Source organism: Fukomys damarensis, unplaced genomic scaffold (genome assembly GCF_012274545.1).
Source record: "Fukomys damarensis isolate Sample0158 unplaced genomic scaffold, DMR_v1.0_HiC HiC_scaffold_35, whole genome shotgun sequence".
NCBI lineage: Eukaryota > Metazoa > Chordata > Mammalia > Rodentia > Bathyergidae > Fukomys > Fukomys damarensis.
In genome coordinates, this window is record NW_022900947.1 from 47,083,781 (window position 1) to 47,110,998 (window position 27,218).

Below are 27,218 nucleotides of genomic sequence, written 5' to 3' on the forward strand. Positions count from 1 at the left end.
AACAAAAAAAAAAAAAAAAAGGAGTGGGGTGATGGGAAAGATAGTGCCTTCTAATTTGGATTAGTACTTTGGCTTCCTAATGTGTATCTATGCAAACTTTAAGAACAGGCAATATGTGAGTTTGGTTTAGAAAAATTACTCTCTTCATGCTTAAGATTTTTAATGTTTCACACATACTTAACACTTTTATTCAGCATTATTAAAACATTTATCATCTTATGCAAGGTTTTTCATTTTAAATTTCAACATCGTAGTGTTTAAGATGCATGGTTTACTTGGTAATTATCCTGTATTCGTACTATAGTGCTTTGTATATCAATGGGGACTCAATAGACTTCTATTGAGTGAGATCATCCTGTTTGATCTGCATTTCAGTTCAGTTTGTGTCTATATGCTTACTGTTAAAAAATACATTGTCTAGACTAATATAAAAGAAACTTTTGTTTGTAATTGTATATATTATTTAGGCAATAACTTGTCTAGAATTTTCAGTATTCAGGCTGTTTGTTATCACTGAAAGCCCTAAAAGGATGGCCGTCACTGTTTTACTCAAACAAAGATATAACATCTTGGGCCAATACAGTTCAGTAGTGAAGTGCTTGGCCGCCATGCACAATGCCCTGCGTTTAATCCCCAGCCCTGTCAAAAAATTAAAAGTATAAAAAGACTTAAAAGTAGCATCCTTTGTAAACAAAAATCTATGATCACATACAAGTGATACATAGAAAAACAGTTTAGTTTATTTCTGTAATATGTAGACTAATTTCTGAATGAGTGTAAGATTCTGAAGTGAAAGTAAAAGATGCACTTAACTTTCATTATCAAACCTTTTTATAGCAATAAGAATGAGTGGAAATTTACCATTCTAGTGTTAGTAAAAATTATGTTTCTGAAAAATACTTGTACAAAGTAAGCCTCAAATCTCCTTCTATATATTTAAATCATACATTTATGTTAATTTGTTCAGTGTCAACATAGAATTCTTTCATTCTGGTGTTAGTGTAAACACTCTTTTAAGTGAATAACAGCTTTCAGATTACTTGTCTTACATATAATTTTGCGCTCATGAAGATGAAGAAGGCAGGAGAAAAACATGTTTTAGTCAGAAAATAAAAGGATGCTTCAAAAACTAAGATGAGAATATATCCACTTAATAACATCTCCTCCTCCATTTTTTTAATCTTTTTTGCAGATTGCAGATTTGGGATATTGATGTTTCCACTTTTGAGGACATTTCCTTTCTTGCGTTGAATCTTTTCATTTTTTTTAAAATCATCTGTCTTGGAACACAGAGGAGGAACCAGAAATATACTTATTTTGTTTCATACCTGGAACACTCATCCCTGAGAAACTCCAACAACAACCACACAGCCATGTGGCCATTACAGCTCCTGACCTTCACGATGCTCTCAGCACCAGTAGTTCATGGTAAGGTCTTTCATTCAGCTTTTGTGTGATGTCCTGCGTTGTCTCACGTGTTCGTACCTCGGACCCTTTCTCTGGAATCTTGGCTCTGAGATTTCATAGTTTTTGCTTACCATGCATTAATATGAGTAAGTATAATAGTGCTATTACTTTAAACTGCAATAGTTACAACTTTTCATTCAGATTTCTTAAAGTGCCTTTTCCTAAAGTTATTGAAATGTATGTGGCACTGATGGGTTTTGCTTGTTTTTTAAACACCCTTGTATGCTTTCTTCTGTTTATACCACTTATGGAAGTTCATCTCCTCTAGTAATTATTTCAATTATGTTGAATTTTTGGCTGCATATTCTTGTCCTTATAAACCATTTTAAATGCAGTCAGCACAAACGTTTAAAAATAATGAAAGTCTGCTTTCCTAGACTGAAGTCATTTTTTTGAGTGTTTGTTATCCTTCTCAATTTTTAATACACACAATCTTTAACCTCTTATTAAAGGGAAATTGTTTTTCTCCTATACATTTCAATGAAAAAAACCTCAGGAAGTTATGAACATATGCTTTTCACTTTTTAGACAAAGGTAATTTTTATAGAAACGATGTTAACACATTCACACTAGATTTGTTTATTTAGACTTGTTTCGCTTTGTTCATTTAGACTTTATTTTTTATGCCACAAATACAATAGTTTAGAAATTAGGTACCCTTGCAGCTTTTATAAGATACATAAAGATTTAATATGGAAGCATTGTGTTTTGTACGACAATATAATATTCACTTAATTTCTATGAAAGTTAGTAAATTTGAGCCTGTATGTGTCTTTCGTCACAATTTAAAGTTTTCTGCTAATTATCATTGGCTTTGAAGCAAGATGAAATGGTATGAAAGGAGGATATTGGTGGCGAGCACAGTGAAGACAGACAAATGGCTGCCTTTGCCACCATTCACGAGGTTTCGGAATACTGTAGTACAGCAAGCAGCTGAAAAAAATCTTAGTCTCTTACCGCTCTTACGTTTTTAATTCACTAGAGAAAGCCACTGTAGTTCCCCAATGATGCAATTCCAAATTTGCCTGTGTTCCTAAGTTTCAACATGAATTACATTCTGCTGTCATTATAAAAACTGGATAAAATAATTGATCTGTCTTTTGGAGTTTCCCTCTAAATCTCTCCTAATTTAATATATTTTGTTCTAATGAGTCACTCTAAAGTACAGATATTTTTAACCATTCAAATAAAATTCCATTTTTTATTCATCTTTTTAAAATGGTAAATTTTTCAACAATTTCACAAGTTTTTCTTAATTCATATGACTGATGCACACTTATAGATTCCCACACATGGGCACAAATATCTATGTATGATATAAAGGACAATACAAAATCACTTTAAACAAATGTTTTTCTACTTATCCATATATTTTATGATGATTCAAGTTAGATTTTCTAATTTAAAAAGCAAAACAAGACATACCTTATAAGATCATCTTGAGAATTAAAGAAATAATATATTTGAAAATAATCTAGCTCTATGCATGACCAATATTGTCTTAGAACATGTTAATTTCCTTTATCATACTACCTGTACATCTGGTTAATTTTTGTTTTAATAAATCATAGCAACCTGTAGTAGCCAGCCACGAGTACTGTTTCACTTGATGTTGACACTGAGAAAAAAAAATATATATAAACAATTTATGTTCACATGGCCAATTTAAAATTACCCCTGTTAAAGACGTTGGTTAAAATTAGCAGAAATACACATTGTAGGAAAGAGTACCTAATAAGGAGCTGAAATTTCTGGTCATCTAAGTCTGACACCTCATTTGCATTCAGGGGTCCCCAAACACGTCTCAGCCATAGACCATAGCTCTTGTTTTGGGAACTGGGTAGTCTGTATTGAACCCATAAACACTTGGAATATCTCCAGGTAACTCTGCAAACTACCTAAATACTTTAAAAACTCTAATGTTATAATTGGACACACAGAAGATTTACAGTATATAAAATGTTTTGATATAAAAGCTTAAAGTAATCCTTTCAGTTTTATTTAGGCTGCTGAACATTATCGTGATTTTGAACCACCACAACTAAATAATGAGTTTTCTATTCATAAACTTCGTTGCTGTTAGGTTTTATGACAATTTTAAACTTTACTCAGAACAAAGGAAAGTTGGTTTTCTATCTTTTCTAGAGAGCTTTCTTTTTACGCTTTGTGATACCACTTATAACTTTTGAATAAGGAAATTCATGCACAACCATTAAGAACTCAGCTTTAAATAAGTAGAAAAATATACCTTTGATTAAGTGCTGAAATACAACAGGATAGGAAGTTTTAATAGTTTATATAGGAAGTTTATAATAGTTTATATAGGAATAGCTTTGTGTAGGAAGTTATTTAATAGTTTAGAGTTCTATCAATTGTGTCTTAAAGAACTAATGCTTTACCTGAACTCTGGAAGAAAAGTTCTATATCAGTTAAAATATGTGTCACAGCTATAGAACTTTTGCTTTTGGGTCACCCTATCATGGCATCTCCTTTTTCATTGTTGAGATGTCCAGTTTTATTTGCCTTCTGATCACTGAGAATTAACTTTTGTGAGAAATGAATTAAACATCTATGCTTTACTCTGAGCAAATAAAAATGGTTAAGTATTGATTTATGGCCAGAGTCCCCAGATATATTGTTTTACTTAACCCTCACAAAAATTGAATATTATTATTATTTGTTTTTATTATCATTATTATCACTATCTTTTTACAGTTAAAATATTGAGGTGCTCAGTGGGTGGTAACTTGACTTAGGTCACACAGCTACTAAGGGATACAATGGGAATTTAAAATCAAAGACCTGGACTCCTGAGCTCTGGTCTTGGTGCTTTAGAGGTCCAATTCTGGTTTTTCTCTACATAGAATCTCTTCTTACCTCTCCTGTTAATTTGGAGCAAGTGAGGCAGAAGCACTGCTCACCTCCCTCTTCTTTGTTCTTCAGACAGACTGAGAGGGTTTTGAAGTCTGACAGATGGGAAGTAAAATTCCAGCTGTGCCACCTACTAGCTCTGAAATCCTATTTCTTATTAGCAGAAAATTGAGCCAGAAAACTGCCCCCAGTGCCAAGGATATGAAAAGACCTCTATTTCTTTCCTAAAACTGCATACAGTACCCAAAACTTTGTATGACTAGTTTCCATCTGTAAGATGAAAATTCTTGTAGTCATTTTAATCAGTGAATGGGACATGTGTGTAACTTTTTATTATAGTTGGCATTTGCTAGGTCATCCACCCCCCTTCATTTTATTTGCCATCTATTAGAGATAAACTTTTGAGCACTAAGAAAAATACGTAATTATCCTTATTCTCAACATAAAACTAAACAAATTTTACTTGAACCTTGGTATTCAAGTTTAGGTAGAAATTGCTAAATGCTCATATGTAAATAAAGCTATTATCGATATGATTAGTACATGAACAAAAATATCAATATGGAGGGATGCTTAAATCACTTTTATGATAGTAAATAATTGTCAAGTGGTAGATTTTTACACAGTCTCTACATGGATAGAATTGAAAACTAATCTAAAGAACTAATTCCTATAGTGTTCATGTTAGTTGAATAATCTCCACATTGCACTAGACTAGCTGATGTTCTGAATAGGAAAACAAAAATAATCAGTCTATCGTCATTATATACATACACAGTTTTTTACATTAGGAAATGTCTTTGGTTCTATGTTTATCTGTTCATATTTTATGTCTCTGTGTACTCCTGTATTTTCTGTTTTCCATGATTGTGTTCCTTTCGGTGGAGCCATAAAACCTATACTTACAATGCAATGAGAAGTGGCAAAAATGAAGAGAAACGGTGAAAGCAATGGCCAGTTCTTTGCTGTACTAATGCACTCACTAGTCTTTGAAATGAAAACTTTCTCTTTACTGTTGTGATGTGCTTGGGAGCTAGGGAAAAGAATAGTGAAGAACAATAACCAGCTGAAAATGTGAGTTCCTGGGGCTCATTCTCATGGTTTATCAAGGTTATTTGTGGGACTTTGGGCTGGGAGATCTGTCTCTGGTGTGCCTTTCCGTAAAATCCCAATGTTTGAGAGTTTGTGAGGTAACTGTGACCGTCAGATATTTTAGCCATATATCTGCTTAGTTACAGTTCACTTAAAAACCAAATCAAACCTTTGAAGGTGGAAAACATGATCATTAACACTCACTGTGAATAAAAGGGAACGCTATTTTTAGAGCACATTCACAGCAAAAAGATTTAAACATTTTTTTCTAGGAGGAACTTACGCATACTTTTCTCCTTCAACTCTGTCATAGAGTTGCAATGGACTTTACAGGCTGATTTGCTTTTGTTATCGTCAAGAAGTTGCTTAAATAGTTCTTATGCATAAAACACTTATAAATGCATATAGATATAGTGTTTATTGGGTTTTGAGTACTTTCCTTTTGGGTATTATTATTTATAATTGCCCCACTATTGAATGTGTCAGTGATTTAAAAAATACACAGTTTTAAATTTCTAACATGGTATGAAGCTTGAAAACATTTTATTGCAGAGCATTTTATCATATATTTCTCTCGATGAAGACATGTTTTATTAGCTGTGAAAAAGCCTCATTGACTTCTATGCTCAGCTTGACTTTCTTATTTTTATTTTAATTTTTAAAAAATTTTTGGGGGTGGTACCGTGGATTGAACTCAGGTCCTTGTGCTTGTGAGGCAGGCACTGGAACCATTGAGCTAAATCCCCAGCCCAACTTTGTTATTTTTAGAAATGAGTCATCCTTGAAATGTTTATGATGTTTGCTAGCCTAGGTAACTTGTAATATCTGCAGTACAAAAAAAAATCTTGTCAAGGCACTGATATATGGGCCGGGGATTTGGCTCAGTGGTTTGGTGGCCTGCCTTGCAAGCACAAGGACCTGAGTTCAATCCCTGGTACCACAAAAAAAAAGAGGTGCTGATATATGAGGTTGCTGCTAACACATCCAGCTCCATTTGCATTGGCCAGTTTGTACTTAATTTCAAAATACATTGTAAACTCCGCACTGTCTAATGTCACAGTGTAAGTTACAGATAGAATGGCTGATAGCAGTGCTTTATAATAAATAATTTGTTTAATAACCTTTCAGAATACATTGTTCAGGTTAGTAATTGGAAAATGATTTCAGTTTCCTTTATCCTTGCAAACATGGCCTGTATGAATTTTGTTTCTGTGTACTCCATACACACACACACACACACTTGAGGGTATAATACCATATTCTTATATTTAGATTTTATTTATTATGACTATATGAGAGGTTGGAATATATCTCAGCTTTCCTCTTTCTTGGGTTGATTTGGACTAATAGCATTAGCATAGTCATACATATAACATTGATAGAATTTTTAAAAGTTGAATGAATATATGTGTGATAAAATCACTTTTTCCTTTGTTACTATTTATCTTCATTTTCAGTGAGAGACTGGTGTTTTCTCATTTATAATTTCATGTAATTGGCTACACTACATTTCTTTATTCTTTCATTCTAATTGGTGAGTTATTCTTTAATAAAGCCAATAAAAACATTGGCATGCAATAGGAAACAATGTCATTGGTTTTCCATGTAAACATGAAATTATTACCTGTTTTAATTTTACAATTGAAAGCACTGTAGAAAAGTGAGGGTAGTCTGTTCCACTTTTTTCAGATTTTTAATTGGTAAATTGAGAGCAAATTTTAAGAATAATTATTTGTTCCTTTGAATTTATTTCCCTTGTATCTTATTATAGTAGTGCAAAGCATTTTTTATGTTTTTAGAAAATTTATTCATATCAAAAAACACCAGTGAAATAGGAAAGATTTGGTCAAGTAAGCTACTCTAGTTAAGAATTGAAAGGGAAATATAGTTGAAATTTATAGTTACAATTTCAAAAATAATAAATACAGTTTGTACAAAAATTGGCATTTGTAAATAAGCTTTCAGTGTTTGTCATCTACACACTTTATATATTGTGTTAATTTGAATATTCCAAAATAAAATTTGGAGATTACTGGACAAGTACAAAAATATTGTCTTGTACATACCTTTGTTAGTGTAATTATTGTCAAAGTAATGCTCATAAAAATTTAAATCAGACAATAAAAATTTACTAAGCCCATGACTTAATATTTGTTATTATAGTCATCTACATATTTTATATTAACTATATTTATATCTTTCATTTTCAATTAACATTATATTTTAAACCATATTGAAAAATCTAGCTCTTTTACCTTAATATATAACACACTGAAGAAACATGCTTATTTGTAAATTTTGACATTGTTTTTGTACCCATAGATAAAATTTGAGAATTAAAAGAATTGCTTTTTTATTAGTTAATGGATATCTTAAATGAGTGGTAATAAATGATAAAATTTAACTTTGTTTCTTATTACTGCAGTTTGTCAAAATAATTCCATAGGTTTGGGTTATTATGATAATGAACAAAACATAAATAAGAATAAATATTCAATATTGAGATATTATTTGCTGTGGTATAATGATGGATTCAGAAAAAATCAAGAAACATTTTTACTCAGAATTAATGAGAATGGTTTGAGTTCATATATGAATCACACATGTACATATCTGATTGTAGTCAAAACAACAGAGAAATTTATGTGTTATAAGAAATGTAAGGAACCAATGAGAGGAAAACTCTTTACTAGGAATTATAAAAGAAGACGTACAGTATACCATTTTCTTGAATGAACCAACTGAATATGGAAAATTTAAAAATATTTTCATATTACCCTTCATAGTTTATAAATTATGTTCAGAATTCCAATATGAGCACTTCTGTGTAGAATCTCAACAAAATTATTCTAAAACATGTTTATTTTACATTAGGGGAAAGTTAATAAAAATGAAAAGTTAAAAATAAGAAAGTACTTAGCCACATACATAAACTATGTATTACAAAAGTGCAATAGTTAACAATAAAATGACCAGGTATGGTGATTCATGACTGTTGTCCCAGCACTCAGCAGGCTAAGGTAGGTGGATCACAATGAGTTTGAGGCCAGCCTGGGCTGCATGGTGAATTCAAGGCCAGCCTGTACCACATACCAAGACTTTGTCTCAAAAATACCCTAAGTAAATAAATGAATGATTTGGCTAGTTGATCAGTTGTAGAAGGAGATCTCTAAAGCCACACTGCAATTGGTATTTGACTTGTAAAGTGATAGGTGTGGCTCTTGAGAAATGTCAGAAGTCTAGGACAAAAGAGGAAGTCAGGTAGGGTCTAAATCGTGTGTGTGTGTGTGTGTGTGTGTGTGTGTGTGTGTTTGTACATATAATTTAAATTATATATTATGAAACTTTTGGCAAAACACTTTGAGTTGCCTTTCTTGATCTCCATTTTTAACAAAAAATGTTTCTTGCTCACAAAACATTACAAAATAGGTAGTATTTTGAGAGAGAGAGAGAGAGAGAGAGAGAGAGAGAGAGTGAGAGAGAGGGAGGGAGAGAAAGAGGAGAATATCTATGTGTGACAGAGTCAGGTAACTGCTCACAATTATTTGGAGACCCCGTCTAATGGCTGGCAGCTTCAGAAGTCATTTTGAGGGTCATAGCAACTTATTCAAAGGATGGTGGAGTCCTCTGTACATTCCGATGGAAGGTTTTAGTGGGTATGCTTGGATGAACGGAAGTTGATTTCTTCTCTCATCTCCATGAAATAAAACTTGGTCTTATTCCAGAGACTGAAAAAATGGAGTTCTTTCTTAATAAGGAAAATAGATATTCCTTGTGAAAAATAACATGTGGTTTAAAATATAATGACTTGATTGATATAATGCAATAATCTCATTAATATGGATAATAGAGGGTTTTAACAAAGATTATACAGATTTTTTTACATTTCATAAAGGTCATTCATTTAAAGTATACAGTTCAGTGAATTTAGAAATACATATAGTTATAAAGCTATTACCATTGTCAACTTTAGAAAATCAACATTACCCCAAAAAGAAACCTCATGCATATTAACAGTCACACTTGTTTCCCTTTCTCCTCTTGCCATGGCAACCAGTACTTCTATTTTATGGATGTGTCTATTCTGAACATTTCATATAAGCAGAACTATGTAATATGTGATTTTTTGTGACTCACTCATTTTCCTTCATATAATGTTTTAAAAGTTATGCATGTACTAATCATGTGTCAGTACTTAATTATTTATTGCAGGATAATATTCCATCATATGAAGATAAATCATTGTATTTTACCAGTTGATAGAAATTTTTACTTGCCTCTAAATCTGTCTGTTATTAATAACATTATTTTGAAATTCTATGTGCAGTTTTTGTGCAGACATGTTCTTGTTTGTTTTAAGTATACACCTAGTAGTTGAAATCCTAACTCTTATGAAAACTGTATAGTTAGCATTTTGATAAACTGGTAGATTGTGTTCCAAAGAGACTGAACACTTTCACAGTCCAGACATTATGAGGCATCTAATATCACCAGTCTTTCCTGGCCCTTCTCACTGAGTTTCCTTATTTCACCTCCTGGCAGAGGTGAAGTGCAGCCCAAGTTGGTTTTGATTTGCATTTCTCTAATGTATAGCATGTTGATCTTCTTAGTGCTCTTGATTGACCATTTGTATATTTTGTCTGGAGAAATGATATTTAGTGCTTTTTTGATTTATAATGAAGCTATTTGTCTTTTTATTGTTAAGTTACAAATGTTCTTTATAGAAATACCTTTTTTTAGAAAAGACTGGAAATTGGGCCAGGGACCTCACAAGTGAAAGGTCCTGAGTTTGATCCCCATTCCAAAAAAAAAAAAAAAAGAAAAGAAAAGACTGGAAAATATGATTAGAAGATATTTAAATTTTAGAGTTAGTCAGGCTGCATTTTCAAAGACAAACTTTTTGCCCAAATTTGACCACTTAATCACACCTATTTTAGTTTAGTTTAGATCATTTAGCATTTGTCGACCCTTATCACTTCCTTTTTACTTTTCTAATCAAATCTGAAAAGTTGTTAATTATTTCAGGCTGTTATCATAATGATGATAACTAGTAATTGCCAATTATTGAACCTTCATTCTGATAGGAGCACTCTATACCGATGAAGTAAATATGAAATAGCAAGATAATTTATCAGATTCTACTATTGGATTCCAATTGCTCTTCCTTTAAGGAAATGATTAAGGGTATTAAATGTTACCTATGGTAGCCAAAAAAGTTTCTCCTTTTGGTCCAGTCTAAATTCTTGTCCTTCCACATCTTGTAAATTCTTTTATTTGTATTTTATCTCTAAATTTAATTATTACATTTTCAAGCTATAAATTGAGTTGTAAATTTTATTTGCATAATCTGTCCTTTTCTACTCTGCCCTGCGAACTACTGAATTGCCTCTTTTAGCTCAAGAATTTTATGCAATTTTGTAGCTCCATCAAATTCACCTGTTGTATACCAGTGCCCCCTGGATTCAACTTCACATTTTTAAATCTAAAAATCAAATGAAGACAGAACCAGCAGAGAAGCTGAGGTTTTATATTGCAAGGATCTAACAAACTTATTATAAACTGATATGAAAATATTACTACTTGGGAAGAAAGGATTGGGAGAGAGATGAAGATAATGAATGATTTATAAATGTTTATCCAGAACAGCTCCCCCATTTTGAAGAAACCATGGAGGATGGCTTCAAGTTACTTAGAATGCATTTCCTATATGAAATCCACAAGTTGACATTTCTGTCATCCAAACCCTAATCTGTAAATTCTTATTAGATGAAATAGAAGGATGTGTAGCCTTAGTTATGTCATTCCAGTCCCATTATGTTCAAAATATATTATCTTAACTACCTCAATGAAGGAGGGGTAATTAGGCTAAATTCATTATGGCAGGAGGATTAAGTAAAATAATGCATACAAAGATCCTAGCCAAAACAACTAACCTCGTGCATTTAATCCAGAGGTGATGAGGTCATTAAAACATGACTTTAGGAATTAGATCTAACAAAGAAATTAACTTCATAGCAAGAATACGTCAAAATAAAACACTATTTTGGGGTCACTTACTTTCTACAGTGTTTCAGAGACCAGATTGTGTACTCTTAATGCCCAAATGCGACAGTTTTCCTAATTACGAATCTACACGTTTGTATAAACATACATCTTTTGCTTGGGACTCACCCACTGGACTGTAAGTCATTAAAGAGTCACAAATGAATGTTTTAAGCTTAGATCAGCATTCAAAAATGTGGTAAGGGCTGTTGAAAGCTATTCAGATATCAAGTCTGTGGATTTTAACTAGACTATAACCCCAATAAAAATTTCTTCACCATTGACAGACATACCCTCACTTTGATATCATTAGTCTTAGGTGAAGTGAAAAGAGATAAATTCAGTGATCTAGATTAGAAAAAAAATCATTATTTTTGTTAAATAAAAAGATAAAAATAAGCAAAATTTAAATGGCATTTTCTAATGTTTCATTCTTTTTCTTGGACTCAGATGACTTTAAAGCTGATTGATTTTGTTATTGCCTTAGAGAGTAACAGATGACAAGAGGAAAAATGATCCAGCTGATTAGATCGTGTACATGAAGAAAAAATAGCCTTCATGTTTATAAAAAGAACAAACAGTCTGTTTTCACACATTACCGATTCTTTCCAAGCTGTTAGAAATATCACAAAAGTAGTGATCATAAACATTACCTGAATTAGATCAGGACCATTCTTTACTGTAGCTCTCTATGCAAAGTAACAGTGATGGTAACTATTTAGCAGTGATTTTTTTTTCTTCTTTTTCTCTTTTTGATAGTGAAGTTAGAAAAACCATGCAAACTTATGATTTAATTATGAAGACAAATAAGACATAAAATTTAAAGCAACAGACTGGTTGCACGCTCTCCCCCCGGAAACATGGTCCAGTGACTTCTGAGGAGGCTTTTTGGATTGATCACAATAGGTGGGTGGTTGGAATACCTGTGGCAGCCCAGGTCAGTTATAGGTTACAGGTTGCTGTTGACAGGCTTATGGTGTGCCTCTGCAGACAGATATAAAAGCACCATGTTGAATTTGAGAACTAGGTGTCCAATAATAATCTCACTTTGTCTATAACACCAACATAATGTAATTGATCTTTCTGATATTTGATCCTATTAATATAGTTGCTGTGTTATTCACTAATATTTAGGAATTCCTTTTGTGTCTTTGTTGAGAAATGGTGATAAAAATCTCTTAGTACTATGAAAATATAGAAAAAAGTCTTCTCATTCATTTTAAACTAGCTTCAGAGATGCCAGTTATGAATAACTTAGAATAGGGGGACAGGAGTCACTAATAAAGCAGATTTTTGTCAACATATGTATTCTGTTTGCTTGTTTTGCTGCATTTTAAGTGTAATTGGTAGTGTAAGGAAAGAAGAGTTCCCCATTACAACAGTTATGAATACTTGTAGTTGGGCAGCAGATTAAGCTCACTGGCTCCACTGCCTGCCTTGCAAGCACAGGTTCTGAGTTCATTCTTAGGTATAAAAAAAAAAAGAGAGAGAGAGAACAGACACAGCTCATCATTTCATTGGATAAAAAAAAAAAAAAAGCTTGTAGTAAACATATTTACTTTTGTCCTTCTGAAAGCACATCTTCTATACCATTTAAAAATTAATATTCCTGAAACGGGAAGAAGGACAAAGTCATTATTATACAAATAATACATTCCAAATTTTTATTCGTATTACCATGCATTTAAGTTTATTTATTTTATTTTTTGGTTTTTTTTGTGTGTGTGTGTGTTTGTGTGTGTGTGTGTGGTACCGGGCATCAAACTCAGGTCCTTGCACTTGCAAGGCAGGCCACTGAACCACTGAGCTAAATCCCCGGCCCACATTTAAGTTTATTTAAATTATGTTTCCAAAGATGTAGGTATTTATATGTAAAAAACTAAAATTTATAATCAGTTTCTTCTCTGATAGCACACATATATATTTTTTTCTTGTTGTTTAATTTGAATGAAAATAAATCAGGTTTCTGTTAAAAAGCTAAATTTCTATATAATTATTTCATTAACAGAAATTTTGCTTATTTATTTTCACAAGTGTTTGAAATATTTACATTAGAGCATTACAACTTCAGTAACAATTGCAATGTGTGACAATTTCCCCTCTATAGCATATATAAAATGTATGAAGGCCAATTGAAAAGTAGTCTTTAAAATTTGGTTATTTTTGCTTTTTACCACAACAAACTGAATTTCCTTTCTGTTCTATTCCCAGCCAAGTGCTTGCCGCATGTCCTGTGAAACGTTTGTCATTTGCTTCTTTGGTCTTCTGATAAAATCTTCTTTTATATATTTTAATATATCAGCCTATGTTGTGAAGGAAAGAGAAGAACTTAGTCTTAGAGCAAATTGCTCACTTAGGGCAAACCAACTATTAATGAAACAGTTTAGGCATATGTTGACTCAAATAAAATCCATATCAACAGTGAATGTTGCTTGATTATACACAGAAGGAAAATTTGTCACTAATGACCCAGAATGGAAACATAAATTTCTCTCTGTTTTAGAACTTCTGTGTTGTAATTTCTACCTAGTAGCAACTTTAGGTGCTTTAATTGGACTAGTGTGAGAGATTACTACTACTCAGCTATGGAAAAATCAGGAAAGATACTTGGGGAGCAAAGACTCTTTCCAGTATGTATAAGGTAACAAGATGTTAATTTACAATATAGGAAATGAAAGCAACAGTTTTTCTCTCCTTTCTAGATAGACATCCAAATATCAATGAATCATTTGCTGTTGGCACTATTGTAATATAATTTTTTTATCATGGCACTTTCCAATTAGCTGTAGTTTCGCTTGTGGTAGTTCAGTGAATACGCTGAACAAACTAGTGAATCATAGTAACAGTAGCAGCAATTTTGAGATGAAAAAATGGACTCGCAGCCATCAATGTAAACATGTAATGACATCTTTCAAATTGTTGCTGGAAATAAATTCAAATTAAACTTTCTTAGTCATCTCTTAGGCTTGCACAAACATCTTTATAACCCACTGAACACTTACCTTATTTTGTAAACCTGTAACATAAGATAGAAATGAATCGACCAAAGTAGCTTATTGAGAATGAATCGAAATATAATAAAATAATTAAAATTCTTAAGTTGTCACTTAAAGAGGAAAGCAATGTTATTTGTGATTAGACTACAGAAGTAAAAAGAAATGTAGAATTTTAAGTAAATTTTAGTAGAAAGTAGAAAGGAAATATTGTAAAAGCTGATGGTTCTTTTACATATATGGGAAGAGTGATAGTAATCAGCCTAAGCACAAGGGAAAATTTCCTGCTAAGGAGGATACTTTGAACAAAAGGTTAGGCAGGTTATGTACAGGAAATTGAGCACCTCACACCCCAGAGATAACTTGAAAGAATTGAATCCTACATAAGCTGGGATCATACCTATATTAGTGTACATATTTAACTTTAGAAGGCTCATAATTAGCTAATCAAGGGGTAAATTATTACCTAAAAACAAAACCAGTAAATGAATTTCAGAAAAATCCTGGTTTATATAAATAAAATTCCTTATAACTGTGATATATATGCTCATATATTGTCTCATTGGCATTTCTTTTGTCTTAGCAGTACCTTAGCTTGTCACCCTAGTATTTTGTTTAGATTTCAAGCACACTAATGTGAACCAGTATCTGTTTGTTTGGAGGGAGCAGATGAATAGTTAGTTGACTGAAATACATTAGCTAATCATCTAGGGAGAAGATAAAAAGCAAAAAAAACAAAACAAAAAAAAACATGCTTAATTATTTTATCATTTACAAATCAATATTGATCTCTGAAAGCTTGCAACATTTATTTCTGATATTCTAGTATTTATGTAAATCTACTGTATTACAGATAATATGAAAATTTTGGTACTACTATTAAAACTGCTAACTTCTTTAATACTTTACCTTTTCTTATGTCTTATTTTAGTGCAAACACATTCTGAGACTTTGATAATCTGATGGTCTTTGGTGTTTGGGAAATTATACATGAATATAGGATAAATATTTTGATCAATTTAAGATGTACTAAAATGGTAATTTTTATATCTCATGCTTGCCTACTAGGAGAGTGGAATCAAAGTGTTTATTTTTGTATCATTTATTTTTATATTTTGTACTTGTTTGTAGTATACAATGATTACATGGGGAGTTAGTACACGTACTTGATATTTCTAATTTTTTTCTTTAACTCCCTCCGTCCCTCTTCCCTCATCTCTTAAACTATAAAAAGTATCTCAGTATGAAATCATTGCATGGAAGATATGAATATAGCTGTAACACACCACTTATAGTGAGTACTAAATATTTTCTGTGATTAACACAATTCAGACTTAGAACAAAAAAAAAAAACAAGTCTTAGATATGTAATTTTCAAAAGAAAAAGAAGTTTTTCTGTGAAGATTACTAAGAAAGCATAAGATACATTGGGTTTATCATCACTTCTGGTCCCAGAACCAAAATTTTCTTTGAGATCTCCTCAAATTGCATAGAACAGAGTTTGAAACTGTATTCTTCAGTGAGGGTAAGAGGGGGACTTTTAAAGCAGGATGCCTTCAAATTCCAGTTAATGCCATAATATGTTGGTGATATTTTTCATTGTTACTTTTGAGAAATATTTTCTTCTTAAGGGTCTAGAGAAGGCAAGAGACAACCAGATTACCAACTCTGTTTTCAGACATCTGAAGAGAAATATATACCTTCAAGGAGTAACGATGTATTTTTGTAGCCAGTATGTAGAATGTAAACCAGTGGGTGGAGAATGCCAGGGTGTAGACCTGTCACCTTCCTTGACATGAGAAATCTTGTTGTTTCAAGTGCAACTGTGCCCCAGGCACAGATTGCGGTTTTTTGTCATAGCTTCTTCACATGAAGTTTGGGAGATGTTTAGCAGGGATGCTGTATAGAAATTATTACCCAGCAAGGGAGCTGGAGGAATTTTTCCAGGCATAAGTTTCCATGCTTCTAGTGGAATACGAGACTCCTAACTGTGATGTTCATTGAAGACTTACTTTTGTTGGGTGAGATGGGGTAGGAGGATTACAAGTTCAAGGACAACTGGCTTAGACAGAGACTCTAAAAATATATATTTTCTAATAGATACAGAAGACAAGTATATTTACAGAAGGCACACAATATCTTAGGTATAGCATATAGAAGATGTTTTTAGACAAAAAATGCGATCTCTGTCCTAATAATCCTTGTCCATGTGAAGAGTACATAGGAACCTTCCAGTTTTTATCAGTGCCTCTGGCTTTTCCTATGAAATAGAAAAGAAGAATTTAAATGAATATTAGCTGTAGACACATAAATTACCTTAGGTTTAATGGAATACATCAAAAGTTAAACTTAAAAGTTGATCTTTTTCATTTATCCACCTCCCTTGGTGAAATACTTTTTCTGCAATCCAAATCTAATTTTTCAAGTTCCCCAAGAGCTCATTGTCTAGTTCTGCTGAAAGCACATTGTTATTTCTTACATATGCCATGATTCTTTTGCTGAGTTAAGACACTGTTGTAGATGCTGTATTCCACTGTATATGCACTTAAGTCAATTGTCATTCTCTAGCTGTTCTAGAAATTGATCTTTCCTTGAAATTTGATCTTGATTTCATAGGAGATCATTGTTCCTTTTTTGTCTTTCCTTTCTCTGCCCTACTCTTTCTTCCCAAGAGTTTTATTAAATATCTTAGACAGGTACTTTAAACACTAAACTCTTGACTCTGGTTTATTAAATTTATGGTCTGGTTACTGTTTACTCTTTGAAGTCATTCCAGACTTTTTCCCTTGACCACTGTGCCTATATTGGCCATTGTGCTGTGTCTGTCTGTCCGTCCTTCCGTCCATCCATCCATCCGTCTATATATTGTCAGGGTTCCCAGTCTTGCTCTGTAGATCAGCCAAACCCTGAACTCAATATGTATTCCAGGTTGGCCTTTAACTTGTGACAATCCTGCCTCCACCTCTTGAGAGCTGGAATTACAGAGATGTTCCACCATGCCTAGCTACTGTGCTAATTTTTTTAGCATAGTCATATTGCTATAGCTAGACTGCTCTTTTCTACTACTCTTTACCCCCATGTCAGATTTTTTTTTTTAAATTTGAGCTTGAATTCTCAGTATCGGATGTCTTCTTTAAACCTCAAGTGATGCAGTTATTGCTATAGCTAGACTGCTCTTTTCTACTACTCTTTACCCCCATGTCAGATTTTTTTTTTTAATTTGAGGTTGAATTCTCAGTATCGGATGTCTTCTTTAAACCTCAAGTGATGCAGCTTTTATATATTGTATTGTTTAAATTTTGTGTAGAGTAGTCACATCTTACAGGAACTTTCTTTTACTTATTTGTGTATACTTTATTGTTCTTGTTAGATGTATGATTCATTAAGTTATGCATGTGGTTTCTTTTGTTCACCACATTCTGCAGCACAGAGAAAGGTTCCTGACCCCTGATGGGCATTTGATAAATATTTGTTGAATGAAAGAACAGTAAGCATAAGCTCCATCACTCCAAGTTCGCATATATGTGAACTTGATGAAGGATAAAATCTTTCAACTTTATTATAATATAATTTTATAAAATAACATACCTTTCTATACTTTTGCTAATTTCTTTCTATTTCATTCCAGAGAGTTCTTTCATAATGTTAGAGAAATGTGTGTATATGCATTTTTGTAGACGTATATTAAAATATAGAAGTATGTTAAAATCACATTGTCATTTTGGGCACTAAGGAGAAGATGTCACTACCTTAGACTTATATGGATGAACAGATATCAAATATAAGTTATTTTCCTGTAAGAGCTATCTATGTCATTTCATATGATTTGAAGGGATATATTCATTCTTATTTATTATTATAGTATTAATTTGTAAATCTATAAAGCAACACATTATAGTACCACTGTGTAATCTCGTGTTAGAATGATGATCATAAAATTCTCTTACATAATTTTTAAAATTTATCTGTGGTTTAATGATAATCATATTGTGTTATTAATGTGTTTTTTAAACATACATGTTATAATATACTAAAATAGTTGGGTAGAGCAAGGTTTCCTTTGTAAAATATTTTACTTTCTTTTGGTAGGTACATTTTCATTATAATTCCTATTTATTAAATAAATTTTAGTTAGTGTAGAGAAATATGTACTTTATGTATTTATTTACCAAAAATCCCTGTACTTAAATAGCTGTTTTTCATAGTATATAATGTATGACTGTTTTGTTAATTATTTAAAAATCACATGTGTATAATTTTATTTTATCATTATTGTCTTGGTCTTCCATATTTATTCATTTATGTAATATGTACCATTTGTCAGTAAAACCACTGTGTATATAAATGGTGAAAAATGTATGTATATCCTTTTCACTTTAATATCCATCACAGCTCTTAATCTCTTTCAAAAAAGTCAGCTAAATAAGCTGAAAACATATAAATAAATATAAAACCTCCATGTAAGTGTAACTATACACAGAACAAAACAAAATAAATAACAAAAAAATCACCTTTTGAAATTTTCTTTACCCATTACCTTATCAAGTTGTTTTGTGTAAAAGTTGAATTCAGTGACCAATATTTTATTTACTCTTATGTAGATATCAGTGCTCATAATTTGTATCAAGAGTGTTGTGACTACAAAAATATAAATAACACATCTTTTTTCAGGTAGCTAGCTTACTCTCCTTTCAGTAATTGTGTTCCATTTTGTAATCAGCGTTGGGATCAGTCAGTAGGAGTTTTCTTTTTATTCTGAGATAGAATAGTGTTTGAGTAGACCCGTGTTACACGAATGTCCAGAGGTGGATCCCTCCTGTCCAGGGTTGTCTGAGGGCCCCGGGTGGCTGGAGTCCTGAGCCTGTAACCTGTAGCAGGGCGCTGCGCTGGGAACAGACTGCCAGGGCTGCCCTGAGCTGGCTAAGCTGTGTGGGTCTGATGGTGCGCCCTGCGGTCCCCGCAGGTGCCAAGCACAGTGAGCGACATCCAGCCCTTGCTGCTCCACTGCGACACGCTGAGCGCAGCCCAGGAGGCGCTGTGCCACCCGGACATCTCCTTCAGCAGCCAGCTGCAGAGCGCATCGCTGCTCACCGTGGACAAGGGCCCCGAGGAGCTGCCAGAGGAGTTCGTGGACCAGGTGCCCAAGGAGCACAGATTGCAGCCCAAGGTGCGGCCAGCGGTGGGAGAGAGGGCTGGGGGTGGCTGGGCAGTGCCTCAAATGTGTCTTATCTATTCACTGTCTGCCTCTATCTGTGGCTGATGTCTCCGCTCTCGGTATCCTAGTCGGTCTTAATAATGCATGCCTGTTCTATATTAGAGCTTCATCTTCATTTACAAATAATTGGTCTATAATTTTTGATTGGATTTGAAATATGCTTGCATTATTGTGGGGAATTTTAAATTATTTTTAGCAACAATTTCAACCATTGTAAAAATTTAAAGGCTGTACAAGATAAGCTTTCATATTTCGGATCATCTGCTTCTTTGAAAACGGCAATGTATTGAAAGGATTGTGAGAAAGACATCTTATTTAAGAATTGCGTATATTTATTTAAATCATAAAACCTAATAGAAAAGCTGTGATTATGAAACAACCTAATATACTTATGAAAATGTTGGAAAATACTTAATAATATTGCTTTCACAGCTGGCAAGTACGTTGAATGGCACCCAGCTCTTGAAACCACTGAAGAATTTCATAGAACAATTGCATAAATTCCAATACTAAATATTTTCCTAAATACTTTGTATTTTGTTTTTCTGTAGGATTTGAGCAATATATTTTTCCTCATAAAACCCTGTACATTCTTATTCTTATAATTTCCAGGGAATATAACGTGTAATTTTCTTTGTGAGCCACGATATGGAAAAGGTTGGGCAAGGATTTAGTCAGGAACCATGAATGTAGAGTCTTAGCACAAACTACTGTTATCTTCCACACCCGAAAATGTATTTGGAGAAAATAAATATAGAGTAAATGTAGAGTGTAATACGTATTACCATGGATCCCCTAAAGCGGCTTCCCCTCTCAGAATTCACCATTTGCCACTTTCCAAAGCACTTCTGGAAATTTTCTTTTGTGACTCACTTTAGTTGTGCTGTTGTAGCTGTCACCATGTCCTGAATCAATTAAAAACATTTCTAAAATGTTTCTCTTTCATGGTCACTTTGATTCTGGGAAAGAGCCAGACGCCCCATGGTGCCAGATCCAGTGAATAAGGTTAATGAGGACACCATAGTGTTTTTACAATTCTCCCATTTCTTTGAATGGCATTTGGCAGCACATTCATTACTTTTTTAATCATACCTCTTACAGATACTCATGAAAGAAGACTTCCAGAACTGCATCAGAAAGTGGCAAGCATGCTGGGATAAGTATAGTAGTAAGGAAGCAAGAAGGAGTATTTGTGAAAAACTAGTAGTAATGCATCTTTACTGCAATATTTTAAATTTACACATTCACTGTATATTTTGAATATATATGTAGGATATACTTTATGGATATATAAAGTTAAACCTACTCCATTGAATATATATTCATCAGAATCCCTAGTGCAATGAAGAAGAGAGTCAGAAATCATGTTTTAAGTTTCATGAATAGCTCTTACAAATGTTTAAGTCAGTAACTAACAGGCCTACACAACTGTGGACAATTCTGTCTTTTGACAAAAATTCAGAATATCAGAATACTTTTCATTCCTATAGAACTCTTACTGAGAAGTTGGCTGAAGTTAAACACTTCGTGGGCTTTTAGTTTTAAGTGTGGGAGCTTGCAGCCTGGGGACTCACACATGCTAGGCAAGCATTGTCACTGTGCTACACAGCCCCTTTCCATGCCTCAATTTGTATAGCTCAGTACGATTTTTCTACATCCCTAGCTTTTAGTTTTCACTATTATGATATGACAAGTTACAGTGTCCTTTTAAATCATGTTTTTTCTATCAAACAGGAAAACTGAAGAAATATATAAAAATATATTTATAAAATATATTATACACAATCTTGGTAAATTAACACGCATACCATCTATACTACATTTTGATCATCTTTACTTCCCTCATTCTCCTGTTTATCCCCTCTTCATAATTTATTGACATTTTTTCTCTCCTCTTTTTCCCTGCACCCATGAGTAACCTTTCCTCTGGTGACTTACTTGAGGATGACCTAAATTCTTTCCCAGAAGTCTATGAATACATGGTTTCTGTGTCATTTGAGAAGTAGATTCTGCAATTTTGCAATCATAGTTGTCACCAAATATGGACATACTTGCATAAGCACTGAGTTCCATACCTAGTTCTTCTTGCCTACATTCTGTAGCAGTGACCCTTATGATAATCTCTTTTTTAAAAACATGGCATCAGAAGTCCAAAATATGTAGAGATGGTAGTAACTCTAGAATTAGGTTTAGTGAGTCTTACTTACCTCATGAGAGCATTCCAGCCTCTCCAGTACACACACAATTGAAAAGAAGGACATGTACTCTGTAGAGCCTAAAGTTATAGGAACAGGAAGTGCAAATTTCTCAGGTGGGTTTCTCTGGGTCTTAGTGACAGTATGAGGCAAATGTGAAAGTGCTAGGCAGATTTCAGGGGATCTCATAAATGGAGACAAAGGTAAATGTCATATGATATCACAGGAGTTTATAGAACCATGCTGAACCTATACTCTTAGAAAGTTACTGTTATGCAAAGGAGTTTTATCAGGGAGACCCAGTCAATAAAGGTCACATGTGAATACTCTCTGTAGAAAGAATAAAGAAGAGTGAGTAAAGATTGCAGGCATAATCTTTCCTGAGTGTACCTATAACTAAAGGGCTTGGACAGGTATTAAAAATGAAATTGAAGTAAGAGAGTCACATTATCTTGAGCTCATTAAGTTGGAAAGACATAGAAGAATTCAAAAGCAAAAATGTTAGTGAACACAAACTTCCTCCCTTCCTCCTTTCTCAAAACAAAAGGTCTATTTTAGAATGGAGCGACTAAAGAATGTAAGATTCAATAATAAGTGTAAGTAGTGAAGGCTAAATATTAATGCAATCAGTGCTTTGACTTAAAAATAAAATTGATACTACCTTTAAATGTTAATCTCGTCTTTTTCTACAGAGAGCCAAATAAGAAAGTACAGGCTCCATAAAAACAGCCATAATGACAAAACAAAGCCCCTTTTGTTGGTTTAAAATGACTTTTTGCTCTTTTTTTCTATTCAATTCATTTGACTCTTGATAGCTAATAGCACTTGAGAGTTAATGAGTATTTGGATTCACAGAAATTAGGACTTCACGGTACAGCAGCAAAGCATAAAGAATTAAAACAAATCTCCAGTCAGGTTTCTTTTTTGCACATTAAGGCAAAGGAACTCAGAGGGCAGATTGCCCAGCTAATGACTAGGTATCTAGACTTTCCCTAGAAACTAAAAGGATGTTAATTTTTTAAAATCAGCTTATTCTTTGCTTTATTTGTGATCTTTATGTGCATACATAGAAAGTTCCTTCCAAGGACCTACGAATACCCCTCCTACTGACCACATATGGGCTGCCAGGTTCATTCAGCCTTGTTCTTGGAAAGCGGACAAAAGCATTCCAGGCATGACAGGAAGTCTGAACACTCTACCCTACTCTTATTTAAAATTTGCTTTTGTAGAAGCCTCGACGCTACTACAAGAGGCTTGTGAATTCTGTCAGTTCTTTTGGAAAATCATTTCAGATTCCTCCATAGCTTTATTATCCCATCTTTCTTAGATTTTAATATTTATGAATGGGAATAATTATGATAATTATAAACAAAGAGAAATCTCTAAGTTTTGTTTATTTTAAACTACATCGGCCTTTAAAATTAGTCCATGTTACTAAATATGGAAGCTGCTTCATTCCTTATTTATTCTTGCACACTTTTAATTTTCCAATGACATAGTTTCAGTACGAATGATGCTGGATACTATCCTCATTACACGGAAAGCAAAGATGGAGAACTCCCTGACTCTGATCTTTCAGGGAGTCTTTTGGAATAGACAAAGTAGAGTGTAATGTGTTGAATGCTTGCTAGAGGATACCTTCTATCTGTACCACAGAGGTAAAGGCAAAAAATTTTCAAAAAATTTTTCAAAAGGCAAACTTGTGTCACTTGTTTACACATATGTATCAGAGTTGGGGTGCTAAATGTTGAAATAATATTTGAAGAATACATAAATTCTATGCAAATGGAATGGCTCAGATTCTAGAGATTAGAAAATAATCCCAGGGAGTTGCTTGGTTGTTTTCCTTGGTGTGTTTTTCTGTCCTGCTGGTTCTCCTGTTCATTATCTTTCTGAAGGCTTTTTCTCCTCGATGTCAGTGCAAGGGATGCGGTTTCAATTGTACACCATTCTGCTAATTCACAGAAGCCACCACCCATTGGCACTAGCTGTTTCAGCCTTTAAATTCAGGTGAACAAGAAAAGGAATTTAACCCTCATGGGTTAAATCGATATTCCTTATTTAATGAATCACCTTGCTAGACCTTCCTTAGTCCAGGGCCCACACCAGAGTAGCATGCACTGGAGGCAGCACTGGGACACAGAGTTCTGCAGGGCACGCAGAGAGATTGTCTACATAGCCTAGCTAGGACGGAGAAGATGCTTGTGAAGATGAAGAGACAGCTAAGCTGCAGCCTGACAGGATTTTCTTTCAATCCTTTTATTCCCTAGTGACACCTACCCGGATTATGCTGGAGCCAAGATTAGACCTGAGTTTTGAGCTCTTCTGTCCTCTTAGACTATGTTAGCCACTTTTCTTGTTGCTGGAAAAAAAAAAAAAAGAGAAAGAAACACCCACAGTTTAGAAGAAGTTTAATTTGGCTCATGGATTCTTTCAGTTCCTGTTCAGATGGCTGCAAAAAACAAGAACGTCACGGTGGAAGGGCACGATGGAGCAAAACTGCGTAGTATTAGGAGGCTCGAAGCCGCTCAGGGAACAACTCCAGAGAGGACAGGGCAAGGGTCCAGCTGTGGCTCCTGAGGTCCTGCCTCCAGGACCCACCCAGGTACACCCAAATGTGTGCTTCATTCAACCTCCAGGCAGCTCCCAAGCCTAAACTTCAGGACAAATTGATAATGAAGCTTTACCATTGTGCAGGTCTAGAGATACTATTTGTACAGTTTCTGGCACAGAATTTCCTGTCAAATTCCAGAAAGAAGCTGGGGACTATTCATATTTGCTCTCACTAACAATGTAACAAACACACCACATGCTGCAATAAAATAAGAACGAAAAGTCATCTCCATGTGTCTTTTGAGAATGCCTCAGAGATGAACCTTGATTAATCTCTTGCTTAATTAAAGCTGATTATTAAAATAACATCTCTTTGATAAGCCTCTAAATTGATGATTCATCTTAAGGAAATGGGTGATGTTCTCCTTGTAGAAGAGTCCTGAAAATAAAACTGTGCTCTGAGCTATAGGTCCAAGATCACATTTGCAAGTACCACATAATTTGACATGTCGTGGTGTCCAATAAACAACTGTGGTCAGGGTGAGGATGGTAAGATTCATTTGTTGGGCTCCTCGTAGCACCATGAACTGGGCATGGAGCCAGGTCTTCTGTACCCATTGGAAAAGTCACGGACATTGCAATAAATAAAACCTCAGAGAGGTAAAGGGAGAGTGCTTAAAATCTGTACAAGCCAGAACACCAACACTTAGTACAAGTTGCATCCCTTCGCGTCTTACATTTTCTTCAGCCATATGGGCACTCAACCTCCATGAGTCAAAGAACTTACCAGAGAGTGTAAGGGGCATCTGTGCAGCAGCCCACAGATGGGTACTGCTGGCAAAGCTCAGATAGAGAAGCATCTTATCACTTTCTCAAAGAAGCCACAACCCTGGTCACTTTTGCTGGTTAGAAAGCCCTGTATTCCCTAACTCCCCTTCAAGCTCAGCAAGTGTCATAAAGATGACTTCCCTCTGCTTTCCCTCCTACCTACCCCTATTCTTAAGGAAACAATTCTGCTTTTTAATTAGAGTGTCTCAGCATTGTATGTAGACAGATACATATTTTGGGCTAAAGAATTTCTGTTTACTTCCTATAGCTTTTATTTTTTATTTTTCATTTCATTTAACTTACCATCATTGGATGATCTGAGATTTTGTTACTCTTTTTATGTTAATAGTGTTGTTTTTGTTGCTAGTGATAAATTATCTTTCTGTCAGGTTCTTGTTCTCTTACTCTCTATGTTCCTAAATCTTTAGAAAAGTCGGTTCTAGTGTTTTTATTACATTGCAGCCCGAAGTGTGTAGGTAAAGGCTAGGAATTTGTGGGGAGGTAAGGAGCTGAGAGAAATTGTAACAGAAAACAGAGATTAAGGTTGCTCCAGCAACAGAAACCTTCTATTTTATAAGCTCAGCCTTTTGGATGTGTAACTTTTACTGCAGAAGAATAATATAATGCGGCCTTCAAAGTGCTGTGTTAGCTATCTTGTTTTATGTGACACTGTAATATTATTTCAGATAAAAGCTTCTGTCCACGTTTGTTTGTTGTCTTTCAGTGAGGTTTGCCAGTTTAGAAGACTTTCAGCCTAATTGATATGCAAATATGTTCTTCCCACATCACTCTTCTGAATTCTTATGTGCATCCAGGGTCATGCTTTGTTTTTATGCCAGAAAAAAGTAAAAGGCCTTTAGAGAAATAGGCCAGGTATTCAGCCTTTTAAAAATGCTTTGTAGCCCTAAACATAAGTTCAAAGAGTTTCTTTAGGATGCTGTTTCTTTTCCATAGGGTGTAAATACCCCAATAATGAATGTATCAATTGAAAATACAGGTTTTCATCAGTTTCATCTTCAAATATTTCTAGGAAAATGTAATAAAACCCTATCTTTGATTTTCGTTTGCATAAATCATAGTTTAATGTCTACATTTGAAAAAGATGTGAATAGTGAAATGATAATTTTGACCATTAAACTTTTGATTTACCAAAACTACAAATCAAAGAAATTAAATACAAAACTGTGACATTTAGGCCCAAAAATGTTTGTTTCCAGAATTCGGTGAGGATTTTATTTCACATTTTCATTAATTCATGCAGTTGCCATCTTCTGAGAATTGTGTCTATGTTTCAGAGAGGCAAACTTTATACTTCCAATGGCAGATACTTTTCAGAAAAAGTCAGTTACTCAAAAATACCTTGTCTCTTTACAGTTTTTAATTAGTTCAAACAATGCGTGAAAAAAGTGAAAGAGATCCCAAGTATATTTCAGATGGAGAGAATATATTTCACTATATATGTAGAATCCCTAGCCCAAATATAAAATTAAAAGGAAGGGGAGCACAGGTGATAGATACCGTGCAGATTTTCACAGATTGTTTATACCTATGCTTTTCAGATTTTGCATTTTCCACTTATGTAAGTTTCCAGGACTTGTATGCCAGGAGTGGCTAGGTATTTTAATTTATTCTCTCTTTTATAAGTACCTTTAGGTAAGTTGATCCTATTATCCCAGTTCTTATTTATTAAAAGGAAGGGGAGCACAGGTGATAGATACCGTGCAGATTTTCACAGATTGTTTATACCTATGCTTTTCAGATTTTGCATTTTCCACTTATGTAAGTTTCCAGGACTTGTATGCCAGGAGTGGCTAGGTATTTTAATTTATTCTCTCTTTTATAAGTACCTTTAGGTAAGTTGATCCTATTATCCCAGTTCTTATTTCATGATATGCTATTGTTTTTGCATTTGCTTAGTTATTAGATATTTTTATAATTCTTTTTTTTTCTTTATTCCAAGGA

At 33.8% G+C, this 27,218-nt stretch overlaps 1 protein-coding gene across 7 annotated transcripts in view; it reads left to right on the forward strand.

Moving 5' to 3' along the window:
- The window catches only part of Adgrl3 (adhesion G protein-coupled receptor L3), an 811,341-nt gene that overhangs the window by 268,785 nt on the left and 515,338 nt on the right, over positions 1-27,218 (forward strand). For all 7 annotated transcript variants that reach the window (XM_033758920.1, XM_033758923.1, XM_033758917.1 and 4 more), the window contains exons 3-4: positions 1,193-1,428; positions 19,429-19,632. In XM_033758920.1, the coding sequence (XP_033614811.1) occupies positions 1,374-1,428; positions 19,429-19,632 (259 nt within the window). In that variant the 5' untranslated portion in view covers positions 1,193-1,373. The remainder of the gene's footprint in view (positions 1-1,192; positions 1,429-19,428; positions 19,633-27,218) is intronic.